The sequence below is a fragment of the Elaeis guineensis genome, chromosome 13 (assembly GCF_000442705.2).
Source record: "Elaeis guineensis isolate ETL-2024a chromosome 13, EG11, whole genome shotgun sequence".
Taxonomy (NCBI): Eukaryota; Viridiplantae; Streptophyta; class Magnoliopsida; order Arecales; family Arecaceae; genus Elaeis; species Elaeis guineensis.
In genome coordinates, this window is record NC_026005.2 from 79,398,939 (window position 1) to 79,410,836 (window position 11,898).

General features: G+C 39.1%; 2 protein-coding genes across 2 annotated transcripts in view; one reads left to right on the forward strand and one right to left on the reverse strand.

Moving 5' to 3' along the window:
• The window catches only part of LOC140853189 (putative inactive methylesterase 20), a 2,967-nt gene extending 2,789 nt beyond the window's left edge, over positions 1–178 (forward strand). Inside the window, exon 2 of the mRNA XM_073247271.1 lies at positions 63–178. Within this exon, the coding sequence (XP_073103372.1) occupies positions 63–178 (116 nt within the window). The remainder of the gene's footprint in view (positions 1–62) is intronic.
• A 5,728-nt stretch (positions 179–5,906) lies between these two features.
• On the reverse strand, positions 5,907–9,578 carry LOC140853190 (uncharacterized). The gene is made up of 6 exons (XM_073247272.1): positions 9,384–9,578; positions 9,101–9,304; positions 8,906–8,998; positions 8,644–8,745; positions 8,434–8,550; positions 5,907–6,005 (listed from the first exon to the last, which is right to left on the reverse strand). The coding sequence occupies exons 1-6, from the start codon at positions 9,576–9,578 to the stop codon at positions 5,907–5,909; spliced, it is 810 nt and encodes a 269-aa protein (XP_073103373.1).
• Positions 9,579–11,898: the final 2,320 nt, after the last annotated feature.

Sequence of the window (11,898 nt, forward strand, 5' to 3'; positions counted from 1 at the left end):
TTAAAAAAAGAAAAATCACATATAATGGTTGTTAATCTTGTTAACTATTTACCTCATTCTAGTGGAAATATTGGATTGCCCACGTCAACCCTTCCATCTCAACCGAGAGAGGCTTAAATCTAATGGCACAATTACTGCTTATTTGGCCAGATTAAAGACTAATCTGTATGCAATATGAGTATGAATTTTTTAGGGCTTGTTTTGATAATCCAGCAGAATTTTGTATGGATTGAGAAGCCAATGTATGGATGGGCCATATCGATCCTACATCCTTCAATCCAAAACCTGTGGAAAGGAAAAACAGGCCTCCATAAGTCTTCTACTCTTTCTCCGCTTGCAGATTCAATAGCCCCACAAACTGGGATTTACACTAGGACTTTGGCAGGCCTTTAGCATATGCCGGGTTTGGTGGGCCTACATGCTTGATTGCTGACAGGAATATCCGAAACGACAATCAATGTGACTTTAAACCTATTCAAGCTCATAACATATTTCCAATGAATTCAATTGAGAAATATGTAGTCAAGGGTATTGGAGCATAGTTTTCCAATAGGTTGGATGGATCTTATTATTAAAGATTTTGAAGCATCACATGGAAAAATGGAAAAAATTATTGTCCAGCTCATTTACGAAAAATATTATGTATTTTACTATTAAAATAAAACCTGAAAACTTCAAGATCCATCTAGAGTTCATCTCTATATTGCATGCAGTGGATATACCAACGTGTGATAGAAGCCCCTTGCGTTCCATTGAATTGTTGGCTCCTCACGGTTCTCCTCAATTATCCAGAAGCTTCTCGAGTTCAAGCATTTATCTTTTTGGCTAGAATCAATACCTTGGAGCCAACGTGAGAATTTTTCCGTTCCAACCCATAGAGAGCGATGGGGATTAAATAACCTGAATGCACGTTGACCATTTCAGTGGTGGATAAAAGTTGACACGTGTTATAAGCGTCCGAACACTGGCGGTTGAGGAAGGTTCCCCATTCGTGCACCATTCATGCGCGTGTCATTTGCGCATTCGTCACGACAAACATCAGACGAACGACGTCCGTATGTAGCTAAAGTCAGACGAACGACGCGGATTATACCACCTTTTTCTTCTTTTGTTTATTCCAATGGTTAAAAGAACTGCCTCTTGGAGTGAGCCATCAGACGGTCATGATTCCGCCCACACAGACTGCAGGAATCATCATAAGAGTTGAAGGTCCATCCATCATCCGGTGGACCCTTGGCGTTATGGTGACGTTATGGTACACCGAATAGACACCGGATGGTAAGATTGGCTCCTGGGATCGAGAAAGGAGGGAAGTCTCTCACTTGGGTGGTTGGGTTTCGACCAAGGCTTCCTTAGGAAATTGGCTTTTGGGAACGAGAAAGAACTCGATGTCGCCCTTCCAGGTTTCGACCGAGATTTCCTCGGACATGAGGGCCACGCGCCTTCGAAAAGTCCTTAAGGCTTGTTCAACTTGGCTACTCGCGGATCTCGGTGACTGCTGGATGATGATCTCACACGAAATCGGGCATTGCCCTTTTTTTTTTCGCCCTGTTTTTTACCTGCTGCTTGTTCTTCCATCGTAAAAACCCAAGGTGACTTCTTTTCAAGCATTAATAAAAAAAATTATATATGCAATCTTTAGAATTTCTTTTAATCTTAAAACACTTGCATCCCATGTATCATATTCCAGTTGACATAATGCATTGGCTATAATATCCTTCATCACTGAAGTTACCTCAATTAGCCAATCAATCAATAAGTTGACTTGTTTCACAAATAAATAAACATAGGCTTATCATTACCTTTATTCGATGCTTCGCTCTACACAGGAATAAGCTGATACAACTTACTACGGAGCTTTTAACGTGCTACCGTTGGAATGCTACTAACTTTATTATTCAAGTTGCACAAATTTTCTATGACTTGGATTAGACTTCAGTAAAACTAAACAATTGTAGATGAGATCCATTTGCTGTTGAAGTCAATTTCACCGGTGAATAATTAGAGGCAAAATAAATTTCTGCATCGAAGCTTGTTTAATTAGTTTAATAAAAATAACTTTGACTCTCATGGACCGCTCACTTTAGACCATCGATTGTTTATGGATTCCTTTGGGAACTAATCTTGGCTTCATTTTGTACCCATCAGATCTCTCAATTTGTCTTCCATTGGACTGAATTGAGTTCGGATTATACTTATGCGCAATGAACGTGCCCGGGAGGCCATGGAGGAGTTCCTGCTTCAGTAGAGGTTTTGATAACACAGCACATTTCATTGTAAGCGAAGGAGATTCTTTTTCCATGCCGATTGGGATCCTCTATTGCTATATGCTTCGTACAGCAACGAATGGTGCATACATGTGAATGGACAATATGTTGTTCATCATCGAGATAATCGATTATTGCTCATCTCTCAAGTCCCATCCCGTGTATTCCATGCTGCCTTGTATTGTATACCTAAGAGACAGGTGATAGCCATCCATCCGAGAGATGGATGGTGTGTATTCTATTTGTCCTATGTGATGTAAAAGAAAAGATATCGTTAGTCCCATATTAATTATAAATTAAAAAAATTTTAATTTATATAAAAAAAATTATTTTTTTATATAAAATATTTTTTGAAAAATAAAATTATGAGATTTATAAATCAAAATGAACAATTCTTTACATGCCAAGCTATAAACTCTTGATTGCAATAAGTTTAATAAATTCAATCAATTTAAAATTTTTATAAATAAAAATATTCACATAAGTTACGACTAATCGTTCGGGTTATATTTTTCATATAAAATAATGATTTTTTTTTAATGATATGAATCATTCAATCATGCAGTAATCATACAAAAAGATTTTTAAAAAAAGAATTGGAATATTTTCAAAGCTGTGTGAGGCGTGGTTCAATGGTTGATGCAGCAAGAAAAGACCAATCACTCTTTCGCACGAACGATACAACCCGAATCCAATGTAGACAAGCCAAGTGCATGCACCTGGGAGTGACGTGATAATAGGGTTATCACCGCCACATAACTACAGTAGGCCAAGATTCGTCGGGACGTAGCGAGGAAGGCGGAACGTCACGATCGCACCTTCCGTTTTCTGACCAAGAGGCGACACGTGGGCGTCCCAACCGTTAGCCGCCACACTGACGTCAGCATAACCGCGTTCGGTCTATATGTATGCATATAAGAAGGCCTAGATGGGACGAGGCGCTCCGCCCCCAACCCAACGATTCAATCACAACCCAATTCCCTCCAAACACACCGACAATGGAAGGATCTTCTTTCCCTCCTCGTCAGCCGTCAGCATCGGACAACCAACGGCGTGCCTCGCCACCGCACGCGGCGGCGGCGCTACACTCCGTCAACAGGCCTCTGGCGAAGCCATGGCGAAGACCCATGCCGCCGCCACCTAGGGTGTATCATGTCGATCCTCGAGGCTTCCGCCAGCTCGTGCAGCGGCTCACCGGTGCGCCATCGTCGTCCGCACCTCATCGACCGCTGGCGAGCCACTTGGAACTACCTTTTCCGCTACCATCGGCTCCTCGGATGCTCCCACGTCTACCACCTCCACCGGCATTCGAACACGGTGGCTTCGAGCGCAATCTTGACCGTCCATCTGCTCAAGGGGAAAGAATCGCGCCACCCAGCTCGAACGAGGGAGCTGGAACTGGACCAACGCAGTGGTTATCGCCTCCGGCTTTCTCAGAGTGGCGTCCTTTTCCTTTCCTGAGTCCAGGAACGATGGCAGCAACGGATAATAGTAACAGCAGCCATCTTCAAACTAGTGCAGGATTATAGTCTCTATTTTACTTCATCAGCACAATATATAAAAGCATAAGCACCGCCATATAATGATATCGTCTGCTTCAGTGTGAGCACTATATGCTCCACTTCTATTTTCAGAAAGCTTGATTCCTTTTATTATGAAAGTGAAGTGCAACAGTATGAGTTGCACGAGGAATAGAATGTAATAAAATAAGGTAAGCAATATTAGTGTAGTAGATTGCTCCGGTCTGAGTTCAGGCTTTGACTTGGTGTGTAATATTGAATGTGCATGCAAAAACCAGGCATCCTATACGTTAAACAGAAAAGGAATAGTTTGATGTGATGGTATCAGCCTCGGGTATTTTCTAGTCTTAATGCAAACTTTCAAACATGCCAAACAAGCATAAAAAAATCCATTTTGTATCGAACAGGACTAGAACAATAATATATGTCCTGTGCTTCTGGATAAGCATGATCTTATGGCACTCTCTAGTTTTGTCCTAAACGGTAGTTCATGGGAAGGTATAAAATACTGAGTGTCTTCCATTGGAATGATATATCATTGGAATTTTCGTCTCAGGTGCCTGTGTCGTGGGTTTAAGTGAGAAGTAAATTGTAAATTAACTGTTAGTTCCCTCTGTGCCAAAATGTTTTCGTATATGTTAGTTTGAAAGAAAAATATAGCCACTGTAACTTCCCTCGTCATCTCCTAAAATCTCCCTAAATTCTGTCATCCCTCTTCAAGAAAATCCTCACCGTCAACAAGTCTTTTCCTCTACCGTGCTTCAAGATTCAAATGGTTGTCCTTCCAAGTTTCAAGCAAGGCTATAAGATACAGAACATGTTGAGTTCAGTTTCCAAGGGCATCTTAATTAAGTCAGTAGAATATTTATTTTTACCAAAAAAAGGTCTGTAGAATATTTATTAAATTTTTACTCTCTCACTTCCCACTTCCCTCTTTTTCTCCTGTTCTTTTCTTTTTACAATTATGTTTTCTTTTCACAAGCCCTTGATCTAGATGTTGTAACAGAAGATTGAACGTCTAAAGAGGCTATTAAATTGGCAGCCTTTTCGGTTTACGACAATTTAATTTATTCACTTTAAGAAACTACTTTTGTTTCTATCACCGAAAAAAAAAAATGAAGAGAGGAGGAAAAAGACATCACTTCAATTTCACTTTTAGCTAATTCGAATTGCCCTATAAATAGCTGAATTTGATTATAGTTTAACCTGAATTTAATGCGTGCAGTGAAAGGGAAAGATGGAATCCATCACGTTTTATTTGTAGGAAACTTGGGAACCTGAATAGGTGAAACGATGAATCTTTGACTCTTTAGATAGTTCTAAATCAAGGACATAAGCAAGACCCCCGGTAATGGCTGGAAATTAAGGGGGACCACCCTAATAAAAGAGTTTTGACTAATAATCCTCCTGGTTTTTGTGCCTTTATTTTATATTTCTATTTTTTTGGATTTTAAAAATAAAAATATTAAAAAAGAAATAAAAATTAAGAAAAATTGTATGCATGTGATATAGGTTCAGGTTGTATCTTTCCCACCAATAAATGATTGATGTTCTTTCGCGATGCTGACCGTTGCATTTCACCCTGCATAGCTTTTAAAGCATTTTGCACGCCCCACACGCACCCCCCCCCCCCCCCCCCCAACATACATCATCTGCATAGATATTGAAGTGACCGTTGGGCGATCCAGTGGTGGATTAATTCGTGCGAAGAAAGGTGAATCCTTCTTTCTCGCGAAAGATACAACCCCCTTGTGATAGATGTGCTGGTACGAAGTATTGGGATATATCGACTGATCCTGATGTTGACTCACCGATGAATTCTGACGTCGACCTATCCTCGAGATGGACCGACCGATTTTGCCCGTCTGACGACGGACGACACCGACAGTAACTACCGATGATGCTCGGCCCGAGCATGTCGGCCAAACAGGCCCACACTACCTCCGATCATCTGAAAGCCGACCCTGTATCACCGACTCCCTATCAGGTGGGACATCACCGACTTCCTGTCGGGTTGGACAACCGACGTCCGACTTCTACAGTCCCTTTTAGACGCTGACCGTGCTCTCGAGTCGCCGCCCGACAGCCAAATCCCAATATATAGTCGGTCGGCCCCCTTTCAAAAACGCCGAATGACTGGCATGGGCTGCAGTCCTGTCAAGGACAGGCCGTGCGACCGCCAGAGGGCGTTGTCCTGCCAGGAACCTGGGACGCTGTCCTGCCAAGGACGCGAATTAATTCCTAGGACTTATCGGTCCGTCGACGACATGACAACCCCCAACGATTTGACAACTCTTCAGTTGTCTACATCACCAACGGCGGGACTATATCATCTCCTACTATAAAACGGAGTAAGGCAGCAGCTTACGGGGGGGAGAACCTCTCTTCCTCTCTCCATCGCTGAGTCTCCTGATTCCTCTCTACTGTTGCCTAGTCTCCTCTCTGACTTGACCGTCGGAGGATCCCGCCGAGGCATCTCCGGTCAGTGTGGACTTCTTTTGCAGATGCTCATTTTCCAACGACCAGGCTTTCTTATTTGAGTTGGATTCTTGGATCTTTTATGGTCTAATCAACTTCCGAATCATGGGAAATAAACTAGAGGCTTCAAAACCAAGCTAAACTCCTTGTATTCTCAAAAATAAGGTAGAGGCTTCAACCCCAAATTGTAAAAGTAGAATATGATATGCATGCCTAAAAAGGGTAATTAAACAAATGAAGTAGTAAGTAGATAATCAAGTAAAAAAAATGAAAAAATTGAGTAACAAGATAAGTAGATAGAACCTAGTAAGTTAGCTAAGTACTTGACAAGTTAGTAAGTTAGTACAGCAAGAAAGCAAGGAGAAATGAAAAGTGAAAAAAACAAGGGGGAGAGGGTGGGAAAAAGGGTATACGAGCCCTTATTGTTGTTAGTGCCGTGCGAAGGTCTCCCTTACGCTTGGAAGGAAACCAAGTGTTAAAGGCAAATGACCTCGGAGGGTTAAACCTCGTCTTTTTCCCTTGATAGGTACTTCTTCCCTGTTCGATAAGTCATGATATTCGGAGGCGGGAGAGGTGGTGAAAGGGATACCCTAAAACTAAGGCTGCAAATTGATGGGGTTGATCCGTAACCCAACTCCATCTGACCCATTGAGACCTAATCCAAACTATTTTAAAGGGCTTATAGGATCAAATTGGGTTCTAAAATTGGATTCATTCTATTTTTTAGATTAGATCTGGATTTATTGAATGTTGATCCATCCTACTTAATTAGTTTTCTAGGTTGATTGAGATGTTGTGTCCAATGATCCAACTCGACCCAACTCAATCCGTTCATTATTTTTGGGGTTTGGATTTTCTTAAAACAAGTTTTACAATGTTATCTTAATTGGTCTACCAAAAGAATAACATCTATTTACTTTTCTAATATTACTATCACTACAGGAAAAATGGTCATTAACGACGCTATTAATGGTCATTAACGACGCTTTAAAGCGTCGTTATTTCGCTTTACGACGCTTCGAAAAGCGTCGGCAAAGCGTCGACTATGTAAGAGTGGGGACGAATAGCGCCGACGCTTTTTAAAAGCGTCGTTATTTTTTAACGACGCTTTAAAGCGTCGTAAAGATTTACATTAACGACGCTTTAAAGCGTCGTTAAATTTGTCTTAACGACGCTTATAAGCGTCGTTAATGTAAATCTTTACGACGCTTTAAAGCGTTGCAAAAGACAAATTTAACGACGCTTATAAGCGTCGTTAATGTAAATCCTTACGACGCTTTAAAGCGTCGCAAAAGACAAATTTAACGACGCTTTAAAGCGTCGTTAATGACCCCGCGTGACAGTACAGTCTACCAAGACGCTTTTCCAAGCGTCGGCTTTTTGTCTTTAACGACGCTTATAAGCGTCGTTAAAATAATTTTAACGACGCTTATAAGCGTCGTTAAAGGTTTTAAGAGGAAAAAAAAATATAGATATTATCTAAAAAAAAAAGAATACAATACATTCCTGTACGAAATCATATCACACCTGTACAATAAACATGTACAATACAATAAACATGTACAATCACCACATTCACATTCACACCTGTACAATCACCATCATTCACATCAAAAGCAAGCTGAAATAGAAAATTTAATCAAACCAAAAGACAATATTTTATATAAATAAAAATAAAGTACTAATCGTCCATTACAATCAAGAGTAATATAAATAAATATAAAAATATAACAAAAATAAAATAACATCAATCTGCAGGCGGATGGTCGTCGTTGTCTCCACGTGACGTGCCGCTATCTCGACGTGTGCCTGATATGCCAGGAGCCAACAAAAAATATATCAAAAGCATGATTTGCATATCTATAAATAAAATATATAAATCATTAAATTAATACAAAAATATATATTTAATATTATGTGTTTACCTGAGATGAACCATACATCTCTAATAAAGATGTAAGGCGATCAATCTGTCCCCTCATGGCCTGCATCTCGGCATGGCTCTGTCGCATCTCCTCCATCTCAGCGGCACGACTCTGTCTAATCTCCTGTATCTCCGCCTTGAGTCTGCGAACGCGTGAATCCTGAGCATCTGCTGCAGCATGCTGCGTATATCTACTAACCTCAGATAACTGAGTGGGGGTGACTCCTACTCCATAACCCCTCACTCGGCCGTAGCGCTCTGGTCCTATCAACTCTGTGAATACCTCAGCCTCGATACGGCTCTGCTGCGTAGATGCTGCGGACTCGTCGTCACGCTCCGCAATGAGAGATGTAGCCCTCTCCTGTATTTTTTTTGAAAACAAGAGTTATGCATTAATAGCTAACAAAATTAAATTTAAATCATTGCAAAAAATATAATATTAATAATGCCGTACATATAAATCTCTCGACTCATCTCGAACAAAAGTACCATCCTGATGAGTATGAGTCATCCGGTAAAACTCCACTTGTCCGGGTTCCCTCCCATGCTCATCCTCCTACACAAATAATTTCAATTTTAAGCAAACAGTTATGATAATTTAAAAAAATATATGAGTATCATGATACAGACATGGTCCACGATACATAATGATATTAGTTATATAAATATTTGAACATAAAAATTAAAAGTTAATTATGAAAGTTTAAGGAACATACAAACTCCTGTCGGAGTCGTGCATAACTCTTCGACCCCGATGTATGAGGAACAGACTGAGCTGCTCGTGCAGCTCTACCAATAGCAGAATAAGTCTGTAAAATAAAGTAAAGAACTTGTTATATATACAATATATAATAAAAATCAATATTTTTATAAAATATTTAGGAAAAAAAGATAATAAACAGATAATATACCTGTGCCCTCTCGGAGAACCAGTAATGAACCAACTCCATCCACTGATGAGGGGGTACATCAGGAGGACAATTCCTAGCAACCTCCTCCTCTGTCATACCCTGTCTCATATAGTCCTTCTTCAATTGTGCTTTATATTCTTTCCATTTGCGGTTGAGAGACTTCATTACAAAATCATGAGTGGATGGAGGGAGAACAAACTTGCTCTATAAAAAAAAAAGTTAAATGAAATAAATTATATAAATGATTAACAATTAATATACAGTATGAACATCAATTCATTACCTCTATAACTCGGAGGAGCTCAACTTTGTACGTTGGAAGCATGTCATTCCATTTTGCATAGCCCAACGGACATAGCTGAGGCCTCCGAGCAACAGTCCCCAAAAATGAAGTCAATAAGCAGGCAGCTTTCTTAATTGACTGACCTAGCTGATTGCACTCTACAACAATCCTCTCGCCCTCACGCATCTGCCACATATCTCGTACTACTGTGGGTCCGCGTCTGGGGCGTACTCTCCCGGATCCGTCTGCAAAAAATACATAAAAGTAACTATATCATAAATATACATAAAATGAAATAAAAAAAATTACATGAAAGACAATATATATCCTGCACGTGTATCTCATCATCTGGCTGATGAACAGGAGGATCGTGCTGTGCTGATGATGAAGGACAGGGCTCAGAATGCTGTGCAGCTGAACTGGCCTAAGGCTGCTGTGCTGAAGAAGACGTACCGACCTCTGTCTGTGAAAACTGGAACTGCACACCAGCATATCGTCCCCTGCGACGCATGATGTCACCTAGCATTTATATAAATAAAAGGTAGAATCAGTTAATATATGGAGTAAAATAACACAATAATTAATGCAAAATATATACATCATAAATAATTATTACCAGTAACAATCAAGCAGTAGTGTTTTCTTCGAATTCTGTTCTAACCAACATCGTCGTAGCATTTAAATCATCAGCTGGCACAAAATTGTAGGGCATACATTGTGTATAAGTGTCATCGTCATCATCCTCCACTTGGTTTCCCATATCATATAAGTCTCTAGGTTTTGTTTTGATGACAGTAAACCAATCTTTATCTTTTGCGTCTTGTACATAAAATACTTGACGAGCTTGAGATGAAAAAATGAATGGGTCATCCTTCAATAACACACCAGTGTGTATCAACCTTGAAAAATTTACAAGTGTAAATCCATTTGCATCTTGTTTCAAACCCCTTGGTGAGTTTATGTCTATCCAATCACATCTAAACAGTACTACTTTAAATTTTCCATAATAATCCAACTCATAGATATCTTTAAGTGCACCATAATAGGATTTTCCATCCGCTTCCACCGTAACACCGCTATTCTGTATTTTTCTAAATTTCTTCCGTTCTCTAGTATAAAATTTAAAGCCATTAATTATGAAACCATTATATCTATTCACAATCTTGTTAGGTCCTCGAGCAAGAGCTATTAGTTCATCTGAATTATTTATCTCCATCATCTTTGATACCTAACAAAAAATGATATGACGAAGTGTAGTTGAGTTATCTGATATTAAATATGTATCAAAAATTAATATATCCCATAATTAAATATAAATCACACCTGATTCGAAAGCCACATAGGGAATAACTCGACCAACCATCGCTGTTTAATCCTTGCATTAGGATGAATGTTATGATTGGCTCGTCTCTGATAAATTAAAAATTCACTGCATAAAATATAAATATATCATTTAGAATATTATATCTAATATAAAATTTAAATTTTGATGTCATTCTTTAAATATACTAACCTGCGATGGTCAGATATTATGTCACTATGAAGTAACACATAACGATGTGCTTGTGCTAAGGATTTTTGATCAAGTACAATACCTTCACCTCTTCCCAAGAATTTTCCAGCAGTTAAGAACTTATACAGTTCTGCATTCTCCACAAAGTCATTACACCTTGAAGATATCTTGAACAAAATGTCAAACATTCATCCACAATATATGCTTCAGCAATCGAGCCTTCGGGATAGGCTCTATTTCGCACATAATCTTTAAGACGGACAAGATACCTTCAAGAATTAAATATTTATTAAAATATCAGTATGCTGTTGTTTCTAATAAAATTATCAAAAGATTTAAGGTTTGTAATAATACCTCTCAATAGGATACATCCATCTATAATGTACCGGTCCACCAACTTTAACTTCTGAAGCTAGGTGAATGAGCAAATGTACCATAATAGTGAAAAATCCAGGAGGAAAAATCTTTTCCATCTGGCAAAGTGTAATTGCAATATCCGATTCTAACTGATCAAGTTCCCGAGGATCAATAACTTTGGAACATAATGCCTTAAAGAATGACGATAATCGAAGTACAATTGTAACAACTTGTTTCGGCAATGACGATCTTAAAGCTATTGGAAAAATATCTTGCATCAATATGTGACCATCATGACTTTTAAGATTTGAAAGTTTTCGATCCTTTAGATGCACACATCGTGAAATATTCGATGCATATCCATCGGGTACTTTGATACTTTTCAAAACTCCCAAAAAATTATCCTTTTCTCGAGCAGACATTGTGTAACATGCAGGAGGCACATAAATTCTATCATTAGCAAGTATTTTAGGATGAAGTTCCTGTCGGATACCCATTTCTTTTAAATCAAGATGTGTCTTCATGTTATCTTTGCTCTTTCCATCAAGGTTTAAAAATGTTCCAAGTAAATTATCGCAAACATTCTTCTCTATATGCATGACATCAAGATTGTGCCGAATAAGATTATGTTTCCAATAAGGTAAG

Excerpts from the sequence above, each read along its gene's own strand:
- LOC140853190 (XM_073247272.1), bottom strand. The coding sequence starts at position 9,578 with ATGTGGCAGATGCGTGAGGGCGAGAGGATTGTTGTAGAGTGCAATCAG. Across the intron at positions 8,551-8,643 it reads ATGAGTCGAGAGATTTATAT|GAGAGGGCTACATCTCTCAT; the intron begins GTACGGCATTAT and ends AAAAAAATACAG. Across the intron at positions 6,006-8,433 it reads GACCAGAGCGCTACGGCCGA|GACAGCGTCCCAGGTTCCTG; the intron begins GTGAGGGGTTAT and ends CGTCCTTGGCAG.